General features: G+C 40.4%; 1 protein-coding gene across 4 annotated transcripts in view; it reads right to left on the bottom strand.

Annotated features, from left to right (window-relative positions):
• Positions 1–42: 42 nt before the first annotated feature.
• LOC110370033 (protein sidekick) overlaps positions 43–13,348 on the bottom strand; it is a 31,759-nt gene continuing 18,453 nt past the window's right edge. For 2 of the 4 annotated variants that reach the window (XM_064036337.1, XM_064036338.1), the window contains 19 exons: positions 13,153–13,338; positions 11,567–11,979; positions 11,273–11,495; positions 10,997–11,193; positions 10,650–10,859; positions 10,068–10,322; positions 9,532–9,760; positions 9,122–9,442; positions 8,864–9,044; positions 8,277–8,492; positions 7,570–7,766; positions 6,796–6,992; positions 6,090–6,329; positions 5,562–5,699; positions 5,198–5,405; positions 4,462–4,746; positions 3,570–3,890; positions 3,094–3,371; positions 43–2,457 (listed from right to left, as the gene is read on the bottom strand). In XM_064036337.1, coding sequence (XP_063892407.1) covers positions 2,215–2,457; positions 3,094–3,371; positions 3,570–3,890; positions 4,462–4,746; positions 5,198–5,405; positions 5,562–5,699; positions 6,090–6,329; positions 6,796–6,992; positions 7,570–7,766; positions 8,277–8,492; positions 8,864–9,044; positions 9,122–9,442; positions 9,532–9,760; positions 10,068–10,322; positions 10,650–10,859; positions 10,997–11,193; positions 11,273–11,495; positions 11,567–11,979; positions 13,153–13,338 — 4,538 coding nt within the window. In that variant the 3' untranslated portion in view covers positions 43–2,214. Of the gene's footprint in view, positions 2,458–3,093; positions 3,372–3,569; positions 3,891–4,119; positions 4,141–4,461; positions 4,747–5,197; positions 5,406–5,561; positions 5,700–6,089; positions 6,330–6,795; positions 6,993–7,569; positions 7,767–8,276; positions 8,493–8,863; positions 9,045–9,121; positions 9,443–9,531; positions 9,761–10,067; positions 10,323–10,649; positions 10,860–10,996; positions 11,194–11,272; positions 11,496–11,566; positions 11,980–12,498; positions 12,523–13,152; positions 13,339–13,348 lie in introns of all 4 variants that reach the window. The other 2 variants (XM_064036335.1, XM_064036336.1) reach the window with 2 other exon arrangements.

Raw genomic sequence — 13,348 nt, 5'->3', positions numbered from 1 at the left:
AGGCGTTCAAAGGGTTAAAAGGCATTAAATAAAATGCAAGTAAATAATTTATGCTATTTAATAAAGTAAATAAACATTTATGTTCTAAGATAATAGCTGCAGACAAAGTTGATTTAAAGTCTATAAAATAATGGCACCTCTGCACCTTTAAACTGCATATCTGTCGAGGAGTATCGCATGGCAGGTATACAGAATTTGTAAGGGGTTTGGCAAATGCTTCACGGTCCATTTCACTTGGCGAAGGTTGTCCCCTGTGCCTCCAAACAATATTCGAAATGTTATTAATATTCTCCTCCATGAACTTAGAACTGTACTCTGGTATTGAATATATGACTGTTTTTAATTCTATAAACACAGTGATATTCAAAATTATTTGTTCCTGTCTAAATACAGATTTACTATGTATACTAATTTAAGTAATACAATAAAAGCCTGAACAGGTAGATTATTTTATAGTCTAAACATAATAATTTCGGAAACCTTTGGATCTACTTTTTGTCAGAAGTGAGTCACAGGGGAATAACCACGACCCACGACAGACACTCCAGGCTGCGGGCCATGGGAGTATCACGTACGAATTTGCCAAACCGTAGTCAAGAGACCTACTTAAAAAAAAACCGTAAAACCCATCCAGTTCTGATTCAGGGGGATGGCAATGTTCAAATGGAATGCACAGTGCCAAAGTACTGTTCACTTTATATATTTCATAAGTAACCAAGTCCATTGAATTTGTTTTGGACTATCCTTATAATTAATACATATTACTATTATTCGCAATAATGTTTATCAGGCTATTACCAACAGATATCATTTTACAGTATTAAATTCATAGGAGTTCATTTACTTTACCCCTTAATAATCATAGATGTGGATTAAATTCACCTTTGTTTTTAAGTACATTTAAAACATTTATTACAGTAATACTAAGTAGTGGTCCAATCTTTAAATAATTTTGGTTTATAAGTTAAGTTTATTTTGTTCCAAACCCTAGTTTACATTTATTCCTAGAATTGTAATGTATAGTTGTGTGGTCTTGAAATTATTCAAATATTACATTTGTAAAAGAAATGTCAAAAACTCTAAAATTGATGCATTTTATTAAGATATATTTACACACATAATTAGACACTACAGCTATCAGTCAATTGCATATAATAAATTGTAAAAATATTATAAAATGTTAAACTACGAGTCATTCTGATCTTTCAGATACATTACTATTTATTTTACTTAACTGGAACAACAGCTAATAAAGAACATTTCTAAGCACTATTCAATACTGATTAATATTTTTGATAAGAAGGATGAAAAGTTGTATGTATTTATAAATTATCATTCAGGAGTGGCAGCCCCGTTAGGCGCAGACAACCACCACGATTATTACGGGTCGTAATATTGGTCAGTATAACAGTCATATGTATGTACATATAGTCAAATATTTGGTCAATATCTTTTTATAAAAGTTTGTGAGTCGAATATTTTTCATGGTAAACTACAAGATACAAAACAATTTTGCTGCACAAAACGCACTCATTATCATAATGAAGATTTCTTTTATCTTCGTCAAATGTTTGCGACAACAATCAGTATTTTTTGAGCTGCAAATAATGTATGTATATGTACTACTAATATTTATTAACAGAAAAATCATTATTGTTTAATCACAATTGAAAATGAACGTTTTGATCACAAGTGTCTATAGAAAATAATTATGTAGATAACATTCAAATGCTTTCAAAAGTTTTTGTTTAATGTAGAAATACATTAAATGTTCAATAAAACATGCAAAATTACTATACGAGATCTCAATATAAAATTAACGCCCTATAAAATAGCTGCCAACAGTTGCCATTATTTATTATTAGTTACTAAACATATACGTGCTTCTAATCGAATGATCGAATTCATTTTGTGGTATGGCATAATAAAATGGTTAATGACACTCATACTGGCGAGGATCATTTACAGTTGTATTCAAGTGTTATTTGAGCTTACTAATATATGAATATACTTTTAGAATATCCTAATATTTAATCTGAAATATCAACTGCATCATAATTTAAAGTTAGATAATTTACGAATTTAATTAAAGCTTATAAATTATATTCGATATGTACAATTGCAATAGCTACCAACTTAACTAAATACTTGGGAATGGGCAGTGAATTGTTACATGTGCACGGCTTCGGCGGGCGCCGTGCTGGCCGGCTCCTGTCATACGAATGACGAGAAGCCCGGCAGCGGCGCTCGAGAGCGGGCCATGTTGTTCATGACGATCTGGCCGCCGTTGAGACTGACCACGGCGCTGCCTTCAGGCTCCGAGTCCGTGTAGCTCGAGTAGTTGCGCACTGGCTTCTGTCGCTTCCACGATTGCCGCAACGTATCGTTTACGTTCGCGTAATGGTTCACAAACGAATGTGGCTCCGATCTGACGCTCTCGTTTTCACTCTCAGAATTCTGTTAAAAATTGAAACAATGCATTATTTAACTAGAAAATTTGGCCTTAACTCCTTCAGATCTGTTTAAATTTATTTAATTAAACGATAAATACTTCGGTTTTTATTACGTACAGCCCTCAGCAAAAGCTTCTAAATGTTATTGAACTATCAAACCGATTGGCAAAAATGGCAAAGACAAACTCTTCCGTTTGTGTTCAGCTTTTCAACTTCTACTAAGACTTTTGTATTAGGTTTGAATAACTTGATTGTCCATTTACTTTGCTGTTGGCTGTACAATAAGTTAATATTTATTATTGAAGTATACTGAAATTTAAGAATGTAGTTTTATTTTAGTATTTTATTTAAGGTAAATTTTCTATTGTAATTTTAAATGTAAATACACAAAGCCAACTTTACAGTAATGTACTACTTCCTCCGTCTAAGAAACTCAACTCAAACAAAATATGACTACAAAAGTGCTGATCTCGTCAAAGCGTGTCCAAAATGATAATAGTTATAGCAGCGAGAGTTCTCAGACGTCGATATTTACCGTGACGCGCTCCAGGGAATGGTGGAGAAAAAATAAGGCGGGTTTAGTGTAACCGTGTCGTCGTGGCAAGGGTTCTTACACAACGCTGATCTTAATGGTAATCACCTGGGAGTCGGAGGAGCTCATCTCGGAGGGTTTCTCCGTGAGCGAGGAGTCGTCGGGGTTCTCGTCGTAGGCGCGCAGGCTCTCCTCGTCGCTGTGGTAGGCCACGGAGCCGGGCGCCGGGCGCGGCGGCGACTTGGCCAGCGGCGCCGCCCGCCGCAGCGTGCCCGCGCCGCCGCTGCCGCTGGAGTTCTGCCGCGACCGGTACAGCTCCATGGCCAGCGTTCCGCGCTCGTCGCTCTCACCCGCTAGAGATTCCTCCAGGGTTTTCTGTGCTTCTTCTGAAAATTAAATTTATTGTTATGCTGATGATCCACAGCCTTCGTCAAATAACTTTGCCTATCCGAAGTCGGCCATTTGATGCCTCGCCCTTGGGTAATAATATTTTGTTCATACATCTTGACTATTGCGCAGTCACTAGCCGCCGATTTGGGAGGAGCAAAGTAATTTGTATATTATTATTGTCAGAGTAAACTCACTTTTATATTTATAGCTTTTGCTCTTGACGCAGAGAATTGCAATGACCATAATTATGATGATGATAGATGCCGCCGCTAACGCGACCATGAACCATGTGCGTCTGTAGAAGGGTCGGTACTGCAGGTAGCCGTACTCCAAATACAGTTTTGAAGGAGTCACGATGACTTTGTCGCTGTATGTAGGGTTGCTTATTCCAAACTTGTTGTACGCTATTACTCGGAATGAGTACGCAGTCGAAGGCAACAGACTCTGGTACGATATAGTAAACTCTTCTAGCACGCCATTGTTGGTTCTGGTTATTGTTTCCCATCTTGTGTCGTCTGCGTAAAAAAAAATACTATCAAATAAACATCGAATAAGCACTAAATTGGCAACAAATTCGTTGACGGTTAATTGCTGTCGTTAAAAACGTATCAAAATATATTAATTAATAAGGATATTAAAATATGTAATGATATACAGTGTACTTATATATTGCTAAAGTGGTAGGGTAAATAAATCTATTAGTGTAGGGATTTTCTAGGTGCTCTCAATAACGAGTCAACTTACAGGCCTGCCACGACTCCTTGGCTGCATTTAAAATGAAACAATTGTTATGTCCCGTTATATTCTTCAAATCATTAGAACTGAGTAGTAAATACGGCCTTCGATAACGGAAATTCGCTTATAATAGATAGAAAAAAAAATTGTTATGGCGGTAATCATTACTACATTATATAAAATCATATCAAAAATGTTCTACTTCATTATGAATCATAAAATTATTTATTTGCTAGTAAATAATAACAAATACGCGCATTGTTGAGTTGCGAAGTCCAAGTGTTCCGAAGTTCGATTATGTAGGTGTCGGGAAAGTTTAGCATGACACGACACGTGAGGGAGTGAGCGTACCTTTGCGGCGTGCCTCGAAGTAGTATCCCTTGAGCGGGGCCTGTCCGGGCGCGGCGTTGATCCAGCGGAGGCGCAGCGCGGCGGGCTCGGGCGCCAGCTGTAGAGCGCGAGGGGCGGCGGGCGAGCCGGGCTGCGGGCCCGACCGAGCGCGGGCCTCCGCCGCCGCGCCCGCGCCGCCGCCCGCCGTCACGCCGCGCACGCTGAACCGGTACTCCACCTCTTCCTCTAGCCCGCCTACAGCTAGCCGACGTTCAGTCACTTTTTGTTTTACTTGCTTACTGAAACCTGTAACGCGAAACACTCGTATTTATTATCCGAAAGAAATATCACTTCTCTATATTTCTGTAATTTTTCCCCTCATTAGGGTCCGTTCAGACAGACCGGCTCGGAGAGAAGAGCAAATTCTTAACACGTTGAAAATAGAGTACTTAGTATTTGTAGTAAGGTTTATTTTTGGATGTTTTGTGTGAAATAATAAGAGGAGCCGACCGGCTCCGATCGCGTACTTTTTCTTGACGTTTGACGTTTCTTTAATGCTCGCGCAGCCGATCGGCTCCGGTCTGTATGAAAAGAAAAATGCGCGCCCATGCTCTCCGAGCTGGTCTGTTTAAACGGACCCTTATTGCGAGATATTGATAGGCCGAACAGCCACTGTAGCGACAGATAGGACAACCAACCTCCTTAAAATGTAGGTTTTTGATATATTAAATTGTCTATTAGAATCAAATATTCTTACGTTCATCTTGTTCGATAGTCTCGTAAGTGACGAGGTAAGCCTGAATAATGCCGTTACGACGATACGGCGGCTCCCACTCCACGACGAGGCTGTTCATAGTGATGTCACTGAAGGTAATGTTGCGTGGAGCTGAAGGTAGGCCTTGCAATGTTCGGACTGTAATGGCTGTTGAACGAGGTCCGTCGCCGGCTGCGTTGAATGCTAACACCTGTGAAATATAAATATTTATAGAACACATGTGAACCTGGAGAAATCGTTTAATTTAAAATGTCTGTCTTTTTTATTATCTCTTTCCATCAAATTAACAATGAAAACAGTATCTGGTTTGAAACTCGCTTGGGAAAATTAAATGTTAAATTAATACCTGTATACGATACTGCGTGTACTTGTCGAGAAAGACGAGTGAATGCGAGGTAGCCGTGGCAGGCACCACCTCGATCTCTTCCTCTATGCGACGGCCTGGTTCAGGCTCCTCAGGGGAATCAGTCACGAGGTAAAATATCTGTAAAGTAAAAGTTATATTAACCGATTATTCTCAACTATGAAAGGTTAAGTGGAAAGGTGCAGTCAGAATGCTTATTAAACAAATCAACGAAAGATATGAGGATCACATAAACCTTTAAAATTAATACATATGATAGAAGCGATTTGACTTTCTATCTGAATGTGAAGATAAGTTTCTGAACTCTTAAAAGACTTTAAAGAAGTTATGGCTTTTGGCTATGCTAAATATTTATTATGTTTTGTTGAGTATTTTTAGCTATAGGTATATAGCAGCAACAGAAAACATAATTTGTGACAAACGTCCATCTGTTTGTCTCAAGAATGTTTTTACTACTGGGAAGAAGTGGCCTATCTACAAATAGTAATCAAGTATGATAATAGAGCATACCTTATAGCCCAGCAGATCGCCGTTAAGCATAGCAGGCGCAGGCGGCGTCCAGCTGAGCGCCACCTCAGTAGGCGACAGGGCTCGGGCGGTGGTGCGCGTGGGCGGCGCCGTGGGCACGGCCTCGCCCACCCACACCACGGCCGGCGTGCCGCCCGGGCCCAGCCCCTGCGAGTTCACTGCGCACACGCTGATCTCGTAGTTGCGGTCCAGGGCTAGGTCTGTTAGCACTACCTCCTCGCTCTGTGTAGGAAAAAATTGGGTGATGACTTAGACCTGTCGTTTCTCCTTGGTTATCAGTATGATATGATATGCACTATAATACGTCCTGCGCAGCTGGCTGATCTCTTTATATGTGAACAGCTGCCGTGGTCGACAATCGGTTAGGAGAACATCATTATTATCAACCTCATGTCACCATTAATACATGAAAAAAAAAAAATAATTGCTGTAACAAAATAATAGGTTAATAGGAGACATTTGTGAAATGAAAACCTCTCCCGTCACCTTAGTGTAGTTCAATTCGATTACCGACTCTCCTCATCCTCGCCCCTTGAAGAGTCAATGGCTATAATATGATTAGTACGTAATCATATTATAGCCATTATAGCCACACTAGTACTTCCGATATCATTCCGAGCACAGGTACACATGTCCATATCCCTTCCCATCCTTATAACATGGGTTGTAATATACAGACGTCACATACCTTAATACCAGGCACATCCTGCTTCATAGTCTGCTGTAACGCGGTAGGGAAGTCAGTGAGCGGCTGGTATCGCACTCGGTAGCCGCCGGTGCGCGTGTCGCCGCTCCAGTGCGCCTCGCCCAGCGCCGACCATTGCACGCGAACACTGCTCGGCGTGATAGGTACTACGTGGAGGTTCTCTACTGCTTTGCTGGGAGCTGATGGTCAAATAGAACACTGGTTTAGTTTTTTTTTCTTTTGTTTTGTTTAGATACGTGTTTATAAAATATCAAGTATGCGAAAACATGGAGATAGGTATAGATGGGGATTTATAGGTCATATTAGTAAGGGTGTGTTCGAAGAGAAACAGTTTGTATTGTAATAAGCTGATGAGGGCTTCATGAAAAACCTATCTATCAGACATAAATTAAAGTTTGTTGTCCTGGAACTTTGTTAATACAGTAGACAGTAGGGCCAGGCCACAACAGTGCGTTGCGGCGTCGCATCGCAAAAACAACATTGCACAGCTATGGGCCAGGCCACAACAGTGCGTTGCGGCGTCGCATCGCAAAAACAACATTGCGCAGCTATGCGATTAATATGATATGCGTCGTTGATTTTTGCGATGCGACGCCGCAACGCACTGTTGTGGCCTGGCCCTATGCGATTAATATGATATGCGTTATTGATTTTTGCGATGCGACGCCGCAACGCACTGTTGTGGCCTGGCCCGTAGTGATGAATATTCTTCATACTCTTTGCAAAAGGATAATTTGTTAGTAAATAGATACAAACCAGCAGGCAACGTCCGCACAGTTTCTGTAGCATTACTGTATCGGCTAGGTCCGATATCATTGGTCGCTCTTATCCGAAACTGGTAGGCTGTGTAAGGCTTGAGACCTTCAGCCGTGTATGACGTCACGAATGGGTCCACTCGCTCGGGAATCGTTTGCCAAGTTCCACCATCCTCCTTTTGTTGTACCGTGTAGTATCTGAGTAAGAATAAATTTGGTATTAGATATTTGTGAGCGAAGGAATTAAGTATTTTTTTGTTACGATAGTAACATATTTTATTAATAAATCAAACAGTTTTGTCATGATAAAAATTTGTCGCATATGAGATATTGCCACTACAATCGACACTATCTTTAACAAGTAGAAATGAAGAAGGATACTACCAAATACTGATTCAAAAGCATTTGTATTGTTATGAAAACAAAAGGAAGTTAGAAAAAACAATGTTATTAAGCGCTAGACCATGTTGAGATGCGTACGGCCGCGCGTGGCTTACGAAATTCGTCGGCCGCGCGCGACTGTCGCAGACCTCGGCAGCGGCGCCATACATTTTCATAGGTTGACTATTGTCGCGCGCGGCCGACGACTGTCGTAGGCCGCGCGCGGCTGCGTCAGCCGCGACCCACGGAATTCTACCTAGGCAGCTCGCCACCATGCATGTTCGGAAGTTTATTACGAGTCGGCATTATGTAAGGCGATAAGTGTACCTGAGCGGCGCATATCCGTCGTCGCCGGGCGTCCAGGAGAAGGTGATGTGGTGTGGCTGCAGCAGCGAGCGGGCCACATTGGGCCGGGCTGGCGGGGCAGGCGCGGCGCGGTTGGCGGTGCTGAGCACGAGCGCCCGCGCGGTGCCGCCCCAGCCCAGTCGAGTCTGCGCGCGCACGCTGAACTGGTAGTAGCGCTCTGATTCTAGCTCCGTCGCCCTGAGACCATAAAAAATACCATGTCATACTAGCTATTTTGGGTGGTGGGTCATGGTCATGCCCAAAACGATCCCGGTTTTGCTTCTCGAATTGCGAGATTCCTCTCGCTTTCCTGTATTTGCTTCAATTTTTTAAATATGTATATTTATCTACATATTATTTGTCTATATAGTACGCTATCGCTATCAATTTGGACTTACGTAAGTGAAGCAGTTACAGAAAACATAGAACAGTATAATTAAATTATACAATGAAGGAAACTAGGAAAGTGGACTGCGGAAATAATCGATTATTTCATATCACAAAAGATATGCTGCTCCAATGAATTTCAAACTACAATACATTGACATAGAGAAAAGATATACCCTTACCTGAACGTTCGATCCGAAGGTAGAAACTCTCTAGTAAACATTGGCTTTGCAGAACTGTTGAGATGGTATGATACTTGATACGCCAGAATCTCTCCATTGGGGTCCTCCGGTACGTCCCAAATGATGCGCGCTGTTGTGAACGTCACGTCAGGGAACGACACGTTGGATGGTGGACCAGGAGCTAGTCGAAAATAGAACTTAATTAGTACAACTTATAGATCATAATTGTTTAGCAAATATATGCTGTCATATACATACTGTCTTCAAAGGTTCTGACTGTTACTGGGGGATCACTCAAAGCCCCGTCTCCTAATCTCGTATATCCTAATACTTGTATTTGATAGACGACGTATTTCCTCAACTCGGTGAGCGTTATAGTGTGTGTCTGGTTAGAAGGCACGGCTTGGCATTCGACCTTCTTTTGTTCAGGTCTCGGCGGTGGCACTATGGCCGCGTAACACACTTTGTATCCCTCAATGAGGCCGTTTTGTTCTTGTGGTGGGATGTCTCCCCAGAGTACGACCACTGTAGTTGATGATGTTGCATTCGCTGATACGTCGATGGGGCCTCTTGACGGAACTATAAAATAAAATAAAAAATCATAATGAAAAGCATTGTTGAGAACAGTTTTTACTTCACGATGTACGTTTATTTATTTTTCAACTTACCAGCTTCTCTCGTCCTTTCCATAGCCGTGGGACTGGCAACTGAAGTGCCTACTTCGTTTATAGCTGTCATACGTATTTCATACACGGACCATTCTTCTAAATTAGACAATACGTGTGAATTTGCAGTGTGGTCTTCAATAATACTGTGCAGAGTATCGTTACTGTCGCTCTTTGTGTATGTTATGTTATATCCTTTTGGATTGCCGTACCATTCGCTTTGTTGTAGTGGCTGTAATCACGTAATAATATATGACTATCTAAGCAAGTAAGTTTAACAAAACAAGAAACAATAGCTTATATCAAAGTAGGTTATTTTTTTATATCCTATCGACAAATATACTATATTAATACTATCGACCATAGATAACAAACTTTGCCGAAAATGGTGTGAAACTGCAAATGTAATCCTGCAATTTCGATCATATTGTACTTGATTTTCTTTATGAAAATTTGCTAAGGTCATAATATATAGGCTTTGCGTTGGTCATAAATGTCACTGGTTAATAGTAGTAGGAAAATGAAAACAAGACACTTACAATCCATCTAACGCGCAAATTAGTCGCACTAACAGCACGGACGGTAACATTCTTCGGCGGGTGTTGTGGCGGCGCCTGTATTGTCTGGAACTCCTTGCACGGCTCGGAAGGCGGGGACGAGCCCACCACGTTCGTAGCTATCAGTCGCAGCCGGTACGTAGTGAATGGTATTAAACCAGTTACGTGTATTGACTGGGCATCGGGCGCGTTTAACTCGAATATTGTCACCCATGATGAGTTTCGGGCGGTTTGAGCCTGTGGAAATAAATTGATTAACTTGAAGGAGCTGAGAGAAATACTGTCTTTTTGAGCTTGTAAGAAGACGTCTGCTTTGATGTATGTTAATAGAGTCTAGCATGCAGTATCAGAGTTACTTCAAAGTAATCAAGTTTTGAGTTTAATCAATATTTTTGGCCAGGTTTGAGCAAAACATTTTGATGCATTTTCATGTGTAAAATAGTTAAGGTGTAGAATAGTCTTTGTGCAAAATTAAGACAGTGATAATGACATATTTGGTTAAGTTTGAGATACAAATGAAGATGGTTTAATAAATTACATTGTTTGACAAAACCTGAAGTTTACCTGTACAGTCCAAAGAGAAATAGAAGAGTTGCCGTCAAAGCCATGTGTGAACTGCAGTAGCACAGAAAATGCTTCTATATTAGAGAGCGCTAAGTTGCGAGGGGCATCAGGCAGCACAGGTTCGACGCCGGATTGGATCACAGCAGCTCTCGGCGGCCCTTCGCCTACCGCCGTCATCGCACACAACCAGAACTTGTAGTGTGTACTGGCCTATAAACAAAAAAGTATACATACTTGATTTTTAGCCTATGGAAAACCACAGATTAATTGATAATTAGTTGATAAAAAAAGTAAAATTCCTTTAACGAATTGGCATGAAATAAGAAGCTTAATTTGCATCAACATACCTGCAAGTGTTCCACCCTAATACTGGTGACGTTTGGCGGTAAAACCTCCTCTCTAACCGTTTCGTTGTTGTCTCTCATTTCGTACGAAAGCTTGTATCCAATCAGGATGCCGTTTGATTTTTTCGGTGCAGTCCAAGAAACTCTTACGGCGCGATCCGATATATCGTCAAAGAGTAGACTGCCTACTTCATCCGGGACTATAAAAATATAGGAATTAAATCTTCGCTCAAAAATTCTCAAATAAGTATAATGATAGTATACATATTATGTACTCACTGTCTTCGTTCGTTCTAACATGCATAAAGTCACTGGGCGGCCCGTCACCAGGCTCCGTGAAACATAACACCGTTATGTTGTACTCAGTAAACTTCTCAAGCCCAGTGATGACAGCTGTCTGTTCAGTCAAAGGATCCAGAAGGTTCGGTGGCACACTTATAAGTTTCTGCTCAACATTAGCACCTTCCTTGTCGTCCCAGATCCACGCTTGTATTTTGTAACCCTGTAATTTATTTGAATTTTAATATTGTATTTACATATCGCCAATGTTTATCGTATATAATGCGGACGTACCTGATTTATGCCATTAATTTTCTGTGGGTTGGGAGGTGTCCACCAAACGGATATAGCAGTCGAGTTGAAAGGCTCACAGCGAACACTGTCAGGAGGCGCTTCAGGTACACCCTCTTTTGTTTTTATAGTATAACTATCTGAAAATACTCCAACACCCTTGTCATTGTATGCAGCGATCTGTACGTTGTAATCTTTCCACGTAATCAAATCTTGAATGAGGTAGTTTCTTTGTGCCTCATTTGTAATGTTCTGGTTAGTCCAAGGGCTGTTGTCGTAACCCCGAAGTCGGTATCTGATGACATAACCCAAGATGTGGCCATTTCTGTGCTCCTCAAGTGGTGGCTGCCACTGAGTAATGATTTCGGATGAAGATCTCGCAGAACCCATAAAGCCAATCGGAGGACCCGATGGGGCTGGAAACACATACTATTATGTTAATCTCTTTTGTTACGATTATCATGTGATCTTTCTTAACACAAATTTTGTTCACCCTCAAGCATGCCAATTCAAGTCATTCCTATATAATCAATTTACCACTAGAGTTTTATTTAACTCGTTTTTAAAAGTAAACAAGAATATATCTTTTAAGACCATTGACCATTTTTGTTATCAGCATGCACCCCATGCATTTACCGAGTGATGCAATAGGAGGTATCAAACATCAATCACTACTGACATACATTTTGTAATCATTATATAAAAGACATATCACGTTTCATGCAGACGATACACAATAATAATGCAACCTAACAAAAATTATAATTGGTTTTTGTGAACGAAGGAATACTACTTTAATTTAATAAAGGTAAAATATTTCATTAAGTTTAGACTGACTTATCAAAAATAGCATTAAAAAAATAATAAATCTAAAATGCATGACAAAATTAAAAATTTTATGAATGCAATGAACTGTTTCAAATTATCCTGCATACCTTGGCAGCATATAAGATCGCTGGCTGCTTGATCGCAAAGAAAATACAATTTAATATGATTCACAACATCTATTAACGCTTACCTGTCCACACAAGAATAAAAAGAAATCGTTAGGAAAGACTTCCATTTATTTCGAACGTTTTGAACAAAGGTGTTTAGAACGTTAAATGTGCTATTAAATTGTGCTGATTAGTCAATGTGAAATTAATATGAATAAAGTTTTTAGTAGGCATCATAATATTGGCGTAACTGACGTCGCAATGGGTGGTTACTTCATTGCTTATTTAGCTTTTTTCATCCCTTTAATTAAATAGATTTAATTTATCACGCCAGGTTCTAACAGAGTTTTTTAAATATTTAGAACACGCCGAGTGTTCACTGTTTGAATTCAAACAAAAATAGGCATTGGCGCGATTATTATCCAAACTGCGTCTGATAACGAGTTTCAAATAAAAGGGGAACTTGCCCTATGGAACTCCTTATCAGGTGCAGTTTGGATGACGGTTATGTATGGTGAATCGATACCATAATATATAAAACAGCTACAATGCTATAGGCACGTTCCACGCAATGAGACGCTAGTTCCACCAATTATATTTAGTTAAGAATTCAAGTAACATGATGAAAGTGTACTAGATACATAATTCACGTACCTTCTTGAGGCAATGTCAGAACATCGGTAGGGTCAGAAGCAGGACCTTCGCCGACTGTGTTAACAGCTGATACTCTGAACTGATATGATGTAGCAGCTTTCAAACTAGTCAATAGGACCCATCGTTGGTTTGCTGACACGTTCACCGGCTCCGTTACCCAGTTCAGTAGTGGGTCTGGTGTCGGTCCTAAAGTGAC

Source organism: Helicoverpa armigera, chromosome 9, assembly GCF_030705265.1.
Source record: "Helicoverpa armigera isolate CAAS_96S chromosome 9, ASM3070526v1, whole genome shotgun sequence".
NCBI classification, from domain to species: Eukaryota; Metazoa; Arthropoda; class Insecta; order Lepidoptera; family Noctuidae; genus Helicoverpa; species Helicoverpa armigera.
Note: the sequence above shows the minus strand (reverse complement) of the source record. Positions and strands in the feature narration are given on the sequence as shown.